Source organism: Balearica regulorum, chromosome 2 (assembly GCF_011004875.1).
Source record: "Balearica regulorum gibbericeps isolate bBalReg1 chromosome 2, bBalReg1.pri, whole genome shotgun sequence".
NCBI classification, from domain to species: Eukaryota; Metazoa; Chordata; class Aves; order Gruiformes; family Gruidae; genus Balearica; species Balearica regulorum.
In genome coordinates, this window is record NC_046185.1 from 77,511,598 (window position 1) to 77,525,028 (window position 13,431).

Sequence of the window (13,431 nt, forward strand, 5' to 3'; positions counted from 1 at the left end):
CCGCTGCTGGCCAAGGCCAAGCCAATCAGTGCCTCTGTGATAACATATTTAAGAAAGAGGAAAACAGAGAGAGCTTTTGCAGCCAGAGAGAGGAGTGAGAAGATGTCAGAAACTCTGCAGACACCAAGGTCAGTGCAGAAGGAGGGGCAGGAGGTGCTTCAGGCGCCGGAGCAGAGATCCCCCTGCAGCCCGTGGTGAAGACCATGGTGAAGCAGGCTGTCCCCCTGCAGCCCATGGAGGAAGGATGAGGGGGTGTACAGACTCCACCTGCAGCCTGTGGAGGACCCCACGCCGGAGCAGGTGGAGACACCTGAAGGAGGCTGTGACCCTGTGGGAAGCCCAGGCTGGAGCAAGCTCCTGGCAGGACCTGTGGCCCCATGGAGAGAGGAGCCCACGCTGGAGCAGGTTTGCTGACAGGATTTGTGACCCCGTGGGGGACCCCACGCTGGAGCAGTTTGCTGCTGAAGGTCTGCACCCCGTGGGAGAGACCCACGCTGGAGCAGTTTGTGAAGGACTGTAGCCCATGGGAGAGACTCACGTTGGAGAAGTTTGTGAAGGACTGTCTCCCATGAGAGGGACTCCATGCTGGAGCAGGGGAAGAGTGTGAGGAGTCCTCCCCCTGAGGATGAAGAAGTGGCAGAATCACTGTGTGATGAACTGACTGTAACCCCCATTCCCCGTCCCCCTGTGCCGCTGAGGGGTCGGAGGTTGAAGCCGGGAGTGAAATTGAGCCTGGGAAAATGGGAGGGGTGGGGGGGAGGTGTTTTAAGATTTGGGTTTATTTCTCATTCCTCTACTCTGTTTTGCTTAGTAACAAATTAGATGAATTCCCTCTCTAAGTTCGGTCTGTTTTGCTCGTGACGATAATTAGTGAGTGATCTCTCCCTGTCCTTATCTCGACCCACAAGCTTTTCGTTGTACCTTTTCTCCCCTGTCTAGTGAAGGAGGGGAGTGATAGAGCAGCTCTGGTGGGCACCTGGCCCTCAGCCAGGGTCAACCCACCACAGGGACCTTAGAGACTTTGCACTCCCAGGCTCATGCAGAAATTAAAGATAACTGGTTTCACCTCAGATATGACCATTCCATTGTGCCATGGCATTTCTACCAGGGTGGTGACTGGTGGAGTTTAATGGCTCTTCAGTACTTTGGATCTTGAGGAGCAAGGCATAGTTCTGATATTATGCAGCAGACTGTGTATACCAAGCCATTCTAATGATAAAGCAGTTTCATAAGCTCACTCACTCTGATCCATATGTATATGGAGACCAAGTCTGTAAATCTTCACTTCTCTTATTTTTCCGTGATTTAATTTTACCTTTATAGAAATAGGTAACTGGAATTCTGACTTTAAAAAAACATAGTGGGCCAAAAACACACCAAGAAATCAAGCCTTAAAAAACAGTCTTCTGAGTCATCTTGCAAAGCTAAAACACAAATTTGGGTTTTTTTTAATATTTCATCATCATACAGCAGGGAAATGGAGTAGTAGCGTTGCATAAAATTCTTCCATCTCAAAGTATGCTTCCCCTCCACCAGTCCACCCCAGAATTATATTGCAGCAATTCACTTCTAAGTCACCAGTTCTACAATTTCAACTATCAGACAACATAGTCCAACAGAAGTGGCATCAGCTACTTTTCACAGGAGCCTCAAATACTTGTTTTGGAAGAGGCAGCAATTTACTCCAAAAATTTTTTGTATTTTTTTTTCTCCCACCACAATACACAAGGAGGTTTTAGTCATTAAATGTTCCCTTCTTTTACACATGCATATGCTGAAGGCTGTGGCATGGCCTTGTCTGAAGTGTCTAGCATCATAATATACATTTATTGAAAAGTTTATTGATCAGTGTCTGAATGCTTATCTTATTTTCTTTTAACATGCCCATTAAACAGCATGTTGACATTATTTTCAGGAAAAAAAAGGAAACAAAAAGATGAGAAAAAGGAAATAGGTCATTAAAAGGGTACTTGAGAATTCCTCCAGCAGCAACCTGCAGGCAAAAGGGAAAACTCATTGTCAAGTATGATTTATGAAGCCTTGCTAAATTTACTTAAGATAACTGGGAGGCAGACTAGTACACTAATAACCTCTTTAACATAAAACCTTATGGAATATAGTGCATCCTTTATACAATAGAAAGGCTAATTTAGCATGTCACAACACAGAACTGAATTAATACAGAAGTCAAAAGGCTCTCAATTTGTGCTATTAAATACAAATATGGGGCGATAGCCTAGCTATTGCTACAATTCAATGGGTTTTTCTTGCCTTGTCATGCAAAAATTAGATATTAAGTGTGCACGCAAGAGATTATTGTCATCAAATGAATGTAGAGTCACCACAAAAAAAAAATTCCACTATAGACTATGACATTTCAGATTTCCTTTTTTTTTTTTTTTTCCATAAAGCTACATTAATTAGGCCATTTATATTATAAAATTTCAGTTAATTAAAAAGCATTACTTTTTGGCAGGTTTTGGTCTACATGTAAGCAGGTGTTGTTTTTTTTTTTCTGAGAACTGGTAGCATTCCTTCTGTCCTACAAATGCAAATTCACCTCTGCTTCTACTATTTCTTTCTCATACACAAATTGTTAACAGCTGACAAGTTATTGCATGTGAAATGCACGTATATATACACAAACACACACACACACATATATTCTGCTGAAGCTGTATCCTATTCTGAGCCTAGACTGGCAGATGGTCATGATGAACAGCAGGAGATTCTCGTGAAGAATGCGAGACACCTTGATGTTGTGTAGCAAAATTAATGAATACCTGTAAGACATGAAAACAAGTAGGACTTTCAGAATAAAAGTACTTGAATTGAAACTTTTGAGACATAGCTGATGATATTTTTCAATTAATTTCCTAAGCTTTTGTGACACAAAAATTATTAGTTTATGTTGTGGGAACAATATACCTTAGAGATATATTTTGTAAACTCTAGAAATAAACCCTCTTCACCTCTCCAGTTAAAACAGTGGTTGATGAATTATAAAAATAATGGTAAAATGAGTTACTAACTTATGTATGAAAATTATATTTTACTGCTGCACAAGTTAGTGGGAAATAATTGTTTTAATTTGCTTTGAAATGACACACCTAAGGAACTTGAGCCTGATGTTTCTACCAGTAACCATCACAGACGAGGGTCCAGATATTTCAAGGTGAGAGTATACTTCTGCACATTGCAGAGTGATGATTCAACAACTAATGTGCCTACTTGGTGGTTGTTTTTTTTAAAACAGATCTTACTACAAAGAGGCTTGTTGGCTTTTTAATCACACAACTATTTGACAGCAAGGAATGTAGAGGGAAAGATGGCTATTCTTGATTCAAATGATCGTATTCATATGCAAACAAACTTAGGATGCATTAATAAGGTTGTATGTTATTCAGGAGAACTGTTTTCCTGTTTAAAACTGACTCTCAGTTAGTCAAGTAGAGGAAACAATTGTAGATGACAGAGGTGATGAATCACCATGAATAATGGAGAGGAAGTAAGCTTGAGTAAACAATGCCTGAACAACCAACAGGCTGAAATTACCTTATATTCAGCCATTTGGTGAACAGATTGTTTACAAGCAGTTAATAGATCAGTACAAATCAGAATACTTCATTAATGATTTGCACATGGGAAAAAGGAATAAGTTCATACCGTCTATCATACAAAATTGATATTTTGACTAGATGTGACTCTCTCAGTTTGTAGAATACCTAACAAGAAGTTGCATATGAAGATGCTGTACCACATCACAACCACCCAGAAATCCCATCCTTGCCATCAGTCTGTTCTTCCTTTGGCCCAAATAGAATTTCACAGCCTTTAGTAGTGGGATCTCTTCTGTCTGCTTGTGCATTTCCACTGTTCTCTAATGTGCAGTATGATACTCACAGCAAAAGAAAACTCTCAAAGAAAAATGTCCTGGAAGTCTAAGGTTTCTGTAATGTACAGAGACCAGTTCAGCCTTTTGAAGGACGTTGGTAAGATCCCCTCTTTTGGACTGTGGAGGTGGCAGTTCACAGTCCCACCTTCTCATCCCGCACAGATCTAGATGCATCTAAGCACTGATTATGCTTGTGCACAGTACAAATATGTGGCTTACTGCAATGCTTTTACTGTGCTCACCTACGACGTAAAAGCAGTAGGGTTCATGAAATTACTGTGTAGACCTGAGATGGCCTGGAAATGCTGGTTTATCACATACATTTGGGTAATCCAGCAAATTATATAGTATTGTACTACATCAATAATTACAGTACACAGCACATTTAGACAAAAAAAAGGGGGGGGGGGGGGAAGAAAAAGAATACCTGCTCTAATGTGGTTTGGCTAATGGAGTAGTGTTTGATTTGGAGAAAAGCTTTGTGATTCTCTAGGACTCTGAAGAGCTCTGCTAAGCATCCCTGACTTCGTGGTATGTGGTACTCGAGCAGGTTAAGATGCTGTCCCTTAAAACAAGCAAAAATGGTTAAAAACAGATAAAAGTGAATGTACATTATGATGAAGTTACACTTGGTTATAACCAGTCTAGCTTCAATAGGCTCTCATTGCAGATTAACATGGAAAATATGAGCTTTTAAATAAGAATATATTTTGTCTACATTGGTAGCACAAAGAAATGTTCATACTTGGAGCACATATTTTGTGCATGTTCTGAGATGACATTTTGTTAATCTCATTAATGATACATAATTTTAGGACAATTTTATGCCATGGGATTTTAATCCAACATACTAGTGCTGTTACAATGCTGTCTGGGAAAAGGCTGACCGAACACTGAGACTTATCATCTCTGGATCTTATCAGAAAGCAATCAAAGCAAACTGTCTCAGTGACTACACTGCGCTTCAGGTGAACACAAAGGCGAGTTCAACTTCATCAACAATAAAAGGAAAAGGAAATTATCGCTCAGAGAAAGGGCCTGTTTATTTACATTGCCTAAATGACTGTTGGGAGTTGATTTAATCAATATCACAGGTCAGATTTTTAAGAACTGCTTAACAGGAAAATAAAAGGGATACTCATACATATTTTTTCTAAAAAGATCACTATATCCAAACACGTATATATAGTTCTTACCAGCCCATACTCTAATCCTGCCATAGAACAAATACTATGATGAGGAGTTTTAGCTGTACCTTAAACTGTGTTCCAGGAAAATGCAGTTGTAGACAGTCCAAAATAATTCTTCGATAGCTTATTTCTTTACTAAGCCAAACCTTGACAGAATAGCCATCTCCAAACCTGAGAATGATACACAGAAACATAAATCCATATAGTATCTACACTATCAAGACAGGAAGAACATTTGCTTCAATTGCTTTTCCTATGATTATGTCAAATAACATCATGTATGCCTACTGTATTATCACTGTGATTTTACTATTGAACAATAGAATTTCAATGAGAAAGTTGTTAAACTAATGATAAGAAACAGAAACAAAAAAAAGTGTGTTATGCCTATGTTTTAATCACTACAGGATGTTTCACTATCTAATGTACCTGAAATTATGTTAACTAAACTATGCTTTAATTGCTATATGGCTCTGAATGGTTAGCAAAAAGCTATGAAGATTACCAATCACAAATACAGAAGAAAAAGAAAAATCCTCTAACTTTTCTAATGAGGAAAATGGGCATGTAGCACTATTTTTCTAATCTTTTAACAAGCTACACATTCATACGTATATTTCAGCAATGTGAGTACAACTGTTTTACACATTCACAAAGGCAAGTATAGGGGTATTTAGGGAGATGGCAAAGTTAATGAATTTTCTTTAGCTCTACGTCCACACAATCTGTCTCGGAATAATTTAGGAAATTAACTTCTCTTTCTCAACATACATGTGATAAAAGTTAAGTACAGGCAATCTAACCAACACATTATTTTTTATGAGATTTACTCATTGCTAGTATTTAGTTGGGGAAGTTGCAATAAACCCATAAACACTGAAATGGCAACAATATTCTTATGCACATTGCTTAAGCAACGAAATTTATGTGGCACCAGCTCCCAGAGCAAGGTGCAAGGGCACATCTCAGCAGAGAGATGTGGCAACACGGGGCTGCTGCTGCATCCCTCCCCTCCCAGCCATCCTTGGCAGCTATGTGTCCTCCCTTTCGGTTCACCTTCTTGGTTAATTGCTAGGGAAAAAAGAGCACCAGGAGACAAGTCCGAAGAGCTATCTTCTGCTGCTGCTGTTCCTGGTTGCCAGTGGGCAATGGAAAGGCAGAGCTGGTAGAGGCACAGGGAGCTCGGACTGCATTGCCCGTGTTCCCCCAGAAACCTGCCACTTCCTCCCTCTTCCCACTGACCACCACTCCCACATCCTTCACTCCAGCATTACTTTCTTTTCTTCACTCTCCACCTCCACAATTACTCATCGCCAAATCCTTTGCTCCAGTTCTTCGGTTTCTAGTGACTATCCTCTGTATTCCCCCTCACACCCATACCCTCCTCTCCATGTCTTTTCCATGTACAACTTGTGATTCAGGGTAGCAGCTGGGTTAATTGGATCTGACAGGTGTGAAGCACATTTTCATGTGATCAAAGCAGAAGTATATATATCACAGCACACTCTATGATGCTGCCCTTTTCCAATATAGAAAAAAATGTCTACAGAATATCAAAATGTAATAAAAAATAGAAAGAACTGTTCTGAGACATATGCCGAGCTTAACCACTGTCTGAGTGACTCCCAGCAAAATAGTTCACATAAAGCACCATGTGTTCTTCATCTATAGTATGTGTATAGCAATGTAAGGGCTTCAACTTTTATTTTGTGTTGGATCAGAACCTCTGTTGGTGTAAAGCAATGAAGTCTTCACTGATTTCAGAGCAGGGCAAGTTTCCACAATGAAAAATTCTAGACTGCTGATTTTATTCTATTAAGAATTTCACATGAATCCAAAATATAATTTCCAAGGATCTTCTCAGACAAGAATCCTATTTCCTTGTATAGAATAAAACCATAGTTGCTGTACTTCGGGAATTACAGTGGCAGCTTCTGCATAAAAAGTTGAACTGTATGAAAAGTCCCATTACAAATAAATTATTGTAGGGTCTTTTTGCTTATTTTTTATTGCAGTCAAATGCAACAACTGAACTGCTTGAAAAGGAGTAAGAGAAACATTCCTGATGCAATGTCCTATTTGTTCGTTCCTGAAGGACATTATAAGAATTAAATCCTATTGGGTCCAAGCTGCAGGGTAGCAAATATTCACTGGGGAATGTGACCTGACAGATGAATAGTGCTGTTACACCAAAGAGATCCAGAATAAGGTTGAATCCAATGCAGTGGCTGACTGATTTGCTTTGCAATGATTTACTAACACGTAACAGTTCTCTAATTAAATGTTTTAAATGCATAGCATCATCCCTGAAAAAAATACATGTGACAATAAAAAAAAGATGTTACAAAGATGGATATAGTTAACAAGGGTGTTCAATTTAGTTGACAGCCAACATGAGGCAACATTATACAAGAGATCATTGATTCTGGTCAATTTTCTGGCATCTCTACACAGCCACCATTGAATTACAGTTTGAAAAATGCTGGTTTATGGAGACGTTCAACAGTATAAAATTGACATTGTTGTATGCAATGAAGTTTCCAAAGAAAATGAATCAAAATTCTGACTAGCAAAGACAGAGAAGTAGGTGTAACTTTGGTTTAATTCTAAATTGTGAATGGCATAAACACCAGCATGGTACAAATAATAAGATCTAAAAGATTTTTTTTTCTTTTGGCTAGTGAAATTATGATGCTTCAATACCTTGATTTTATAATTTATTTTAGTACAAGATCTCCCCATACAGAGTAAGCTGATAAGCAATAAACATTTCCCCTTGCTTTAATCAGCAAGCTGCTTTCAGTAGCTAACTGAGGCAATGGAAATTGAGTTGACCGTTTTTTTCCACCCTGTTTTCCTCCCTGATTCAGACAATATAATTAATTCAGAAACCCAAAGTGGAATTACAGAGAAAAGCACAATCTGGTTTGATTAGCACTGTTAGAATCAAACCTTTAGCATCTGATAGTTCAAGATCTAAGGAGGGAAACATTATCATTAAAATGGCATAAGTTGAGCCAGCACACCTGTTCAGCAGCCATCTGCTGCAAAAGAATCACCATCTCTTCAAAGCTATTCAACAAAGGTATTTTCCACTGCTAATTTCTACCACATTATTTTAACAACATCTGCATTTTTATTTGTGTACACACACACAGAAAAACACACATTCTGACAAAAAATATTTTTCCTCTCTATTCTTCCCCTTCTCCCTCAATCAAACTAGTTGTTCACACTTGACTTTCACCTGATCACTGTTCTGGGAGTATTGAGTGCTTTACCTACTAAAATGCCACCAAGAGACTGAAAACAAAATATAAATTCCCAGACTGATTGTAAACTAATTAACTTGAGTATTAACAACTGCATCAACTGCAGAAGCATGATCTTAGCAAGGACTACAAAACACATCCAATTACTCCACATCTTTAATTACATAGGTCCTCAAGCTAGCTGAGCACCTCAAATAACAAGGGAACAAAAGGAACATAAAATGGCAACAAGGAATGGAAAAATTTCCATATCAGGAATTACTAAATAGACTAAAACTTTTCAGCATAGAAAAAAGATGACTAGGCAGTAGAAAGGTTTTTACAGAACACAGAATCATGACTGGCATAAAGAATGTAACTAAGGAATGATTCTTCACTCTCCTGTGCTCCTCATGCAAAAAGAGGGTGCATCAAATTAAATTATAGGGCAGGCAATGCAAAAATCAGTAAGAGGAAGTAATTTTCCCTACGGCACATAGGCAAACTGTACAATTCATTGACATAGGATGTGCTGGATGCCAGAACTTGACACGAGTTGAGTAAGACACTAGGGAAATTCATGGAGGAAAAAAATAAAATCCACTAAGACCACCTCTGGCTTAGGATGCCTCTAAGCAACAAATTGCTGAAGGATGGTTGAGTAATGTGGAAAAGTAACTTCACATACTTATTTTGTTCCTGTACTTTTCTCTCCTGGCCTCTGTCAGAGAGAGACGATACTGTGCTGGATGGGTCTTTGGATTCATGGTTGTTTCAATAAAAATATCACAAAGAGGAGGTCAGCCTGGACTAATCACCCAAATGGTTCCTGAGTTCTTAGGAGGGTTTTGCAGCCCACAATACAGTTCCACAGCCACACTGCCAGCAGTACAAAGATAGATAATATAAAACTACTTCAGATATGTGTCTACACAAGCTGCAGTCACACACTGGAATAAAGTGTAGCCAGATCTACATGATGAGGAAGTCCCCTGGCTGCCTTCCTGGTGCTCCTTCTAGCCATGCAATGGGAATGGAAGGGGATTCAGTCGCCCAAAGGCTGAAAATTCTCATAAATACCAAGTAGAGGAGTTGCCATTTGGGGCAGATCAAGTAATACTAAGTTCTCAATGTTCCCTTCTGCCCAGTTGTCAGAGGTCCTGGTTCAGAGATTTGAAGAGGAACAAGAAGATAAGTTGCTGAAAGACAATGCCTTGTGGCAACACAGAGCTGACCCTACAGTTGGCTGGTCACAAAGGGTCCCTAGAGGTACTAATTGAGTGTTTTTCAAAGCTTGACCCATGAAATCCTGTTTTTTTTGTGAAGGGTGAAAAAGAAAGTCCAAACTTCTATTTGCTTAAAAAAAACCCAACCAACCAAACAAACCCAAAACGACTCTGTATTTTCTTTTTAAAATCCTTAGGAGTTTGCTTGTCCGCAAATGAACAAAACCAAACCTAGAAAACAATGTTTTAACTTACAGCAGGGCCAAGAATGACCAGTTCATTGAATCACACTCTTCCCAAAGCCCATTTACCATCTCTTCTCTCCCCCAATCAAAATTGCTGAATGTAACCTCAGGAAATCAAGAACATGGCCCTATTTCCTAAACTCTGATAAATAAGAAAAGCAGCTAATCATCCATATGCTTTTTTTCCATTAATCAAAGATTACATTTCCTGGAGAATGTTGTGCTGTATATATACATCAAAAAATTACAACTCCCAGAAAGTTTACTAGTGGAAATATAATGCGCATACTTTATGTATGCGCTAGTCTGATTGATCAAAAGATTACTTCAAAATGACATTATTGGATAAAAAATAAAAAATAATAAAGAGAACATTGGCACTTAATGTCTGCAAGGAACTGCATCTTTTAGAATATATGCCATAAATCAAAGAGGAGGAATAATTTGTTGCTGCACTGTTTGCCCCTCTGCTTTGGTTTGCATTCATTTGGAGACAGATATGGTTCTACTTTCCCTAAGTGAATAGGCTTAGTTATTCCAGTATAACTGCTGAAGCACAGGATACAGATTCCGGTCATTCCTCTTAGAGCCCTAGACACAAGTACAATTTACAAAGAGAACAAAACAACATTGAAAACAAAACACTTTTTGAAAAAAAGAAATTGAAATAAAATTATTAAAACAAATTCATCACAGTTTAAGATAATTTTAAATCACACAATGTAATTATTCCATCTATTAAATGGCAGGTAAAGACAATATCTATGAAGGAACAATGTTATTAGATTTGAAATAGTTGCTTTGTTTTTTTTAAAAAAAATGCTAAAATCAAATGCAAATATACTATCGCTTGCAAAGTGTAAATTCCTTCTGCAATTATTCAGAACAACCTCAGTGTTGCTGAACAGATAAGTTTGATTAGATGAAAACAAACACACATAACAAATAAATTATAAAATCTGTCTTCCAGACTATTAATAGATTATATTTTTTTCATCAGTTTTTAATTGATTATGATTTTTCCAGGGTAACAATAGAAACATGAAAACAGCTATTAAAAAAATGAGCAACACTTGTTCAAGTATATTGTACCTGCACTATTTGTTCACACACACTCCAGGGTTTTATATCGAGCCATCTAAAGTTAATTTCTGTATTCCATAATATCATTGACACAATGGTGACAGCCTTAGGCTTAGAGCAATGCTGCAGGGTACAACTTTGCCTTGCGCTCTGAATGCAGGCATTTAAGTGCTTAGGCGTGATTTCCAAAAACATAGTAAAACCATCAAAAAATCTTGTTAATTTTTTATACATGTGCACAGACAAAATTTGTCTGTGTACGTGCTTGTATGTGTGCACATACAGGCAACTATGAAAGATCTGTTACTCTTGTATTATTTATATATTACATTCCTAGAGAAACAGGAAAAGCAGCACTGTAATTCTGCGCAAGGCTGATGGCACAGCCTACAAAACTGTTTCCTCAAAGTACCTTCTGGGCCTCAGCCGTGAAAAAAGCAGCAGGAAGTAACATTATCATTGTATTGCTATCACTGTTTTCTAGTCTATTTTTTTGAAGTGAGGGTTTTGGTTTGGTTGGTTCATTTTTGTTGTGTTTTTTGTTTTGTTTTTTTTTTTTTTTAAAAACCCATCAAGCTATTACACAATAAAATGTCTATTAAAAGGAACTTATCAACACTTCAAGGTCGAATTCTCAAGTTATAAAATGCTAGAATGGAGGCTAGCTGTGAAATTCGATTTTAAACCTCTGGTATATTTGCATTATTTAATGAGCTTTAGGTACATCATCACATGGCATCTCTTCAAGAAATTCCTCTCATGAATGCCTTGTAAGATATACTGGAGGTACCCGCTCAGGCAAATGGCTTTATTTACTGCAACATCTAGAAAATGTGGCAAATAAGAGGGCAGATTGCTGAGAAATGGAAAGAAAGTGCTTCACAGTTCTGGTACGGCCCTGAGGAACCAAATCCTACCCTTCCGCTCCAGCACACCTCTGTGATCTGTGGTTATTCACTCAGACCACACTTTTCACTACTGCTTTCCTGTCTTGTTAGGGGCCCACCTTGGGACCTCGGGCTCCAGTCTGCGGAAAGAATTCGTAGTGCTTTCAGAAACAACTACAGCTACAGCTGAAATTAACAGGCATTGTACTTTGAATGCAATGTTAAACAAACAGAAAATATTTAGCCATAACCTGCTCAGACTGACTACCCAAACCCTTTTAATTTTAGCATCACGCTTCAGTTAGTCCTTTATAAAATAGGAAGAATTATTTCAAATCCAGTTTCCCAGAAGTATTGTGGAAAACATAGATGTTGATGTTTATGAAGCCCTGCTCCAGTGAATGCTGATAATAGCGTATTTAGAGATAGGTTTGAAAAATGTCTAGTAAAAACAGTACACTGATCACATACCAGGGAAAGAGGAGAATATGAAATCTGAATTAGCTGCTGCTCATTGCCTGAACAGGTACACAGCTATATTGCAGCGTCCTGTGGAAAATATAGTATAAGATGATTAAAAAAATGCATTGTAATGCACACACACAGTAGGACTGAATTAATGTTGCACAAAGTTTTATGAGAGTGCAAAGATATTGCTTATTTCTGAACTCTCAATCTGTGTGGTTTAAAAGTTGAAGAACTCTGTTCTTCAAGCTTTCCTCTGGGAAGATAAACTAATAGCTCTGTTGTTACATGAATACACATCTACTGCCTTAATACAATTTTCATGTACAAAAGGAATTTGCTTTCTAGTCAAAAGGAATGAAAATTATATTCACTTCTATATTTTATGGCATGCAAGAAACTTACTGCTAGTATATCTGTTAGTACGATAACACTTTTTCGACTGAAGGCTGAAATATTAATGAGATTTTTAAACTTAATCTTCTCTTTTCCATTTAAGTAATCTACATATGTGAGTTTGAGAAAAGTAATAAAATATTCTCAATCAGCCTTTAAAAAAAAAGGTAAAGTGTAAATAGCTTTCCAACACATTTTCCATTCTAACTCTGCTATAACAAATGGATTAATTGTTGGGTAATTTAATCAGATGGCTTGCTGGTAAAATTTGAGGAAAGACTTGATGTGTGTCCAGCACTTGAAAAATTGGTATGGGTTTTTCAGCTGTGAGAAGTCTGTCCAGATGGCCCTAGAATGAAGGACAGTATTCAAAATGTTGTTCCCAGAGGACTGGCCAGCTGTATCTAACATGGAAATGCTTCTGTGAATTTTTAAAAAAACATAAAGTATAATGGAGAATACTGGAGACAGCATTTAAATTAAATCCATTCACAATTTAGAGTAATTGACTCAGTTGGCAGGAGTCTCTGAAATCAGGTTTTAACAGGCACAACCATCTCATACAAACTACGTCTAGAACTAAGATGCTAACTTTTTTTGAAATTGCCCATCAGATCGATCTTTCCAGCTAACTCCTTTCTTGGCATTATTCAGAAATTTGCCAACTGCAGCAAAAGGCCTGTCTAAAGAAGGGCAATGTTTCTTATTCTACTGAGAAACATTTGAGGTACTTTAAATCTGTTTAAACATAGATAAATATAGTCACAGTTCAACAGTTGGGAGCAGAAACCCA

The 13,431-nt window shown here is 37.9% G+C and overlaps 1 protein-coding gene across 1 annotated transcript in view; it reads right to left on the reverse strand.

Moving 5' to 3' along the window:
- Nucleotides 1-2,640: 2,640 nt before the first annotated feature.
- ABCA13 (ATP binding cassette subfamily A member 13) overlaps nucleotides 2,641-13,431 on the reverse strand; it is a 199,001-nt gene continuing 188,210 nt past the window's right edge. Inside the window, 3 exon segments of the mRNA XM_075744780.1 lie at nucleotides 2,641-2,783; nucleotides 4,323-4,460; nucleotides 5,151-5,256. Of these exon segments, the coding sequence (XP_075600895.1) occupies nucleotides 2,694-2,783; nucleotides 4,323-4,460; nucleotides 5,151-5,256 (334 nt within the window). The 3' untranslated portion in view covers nucleotides 2,641-2,693.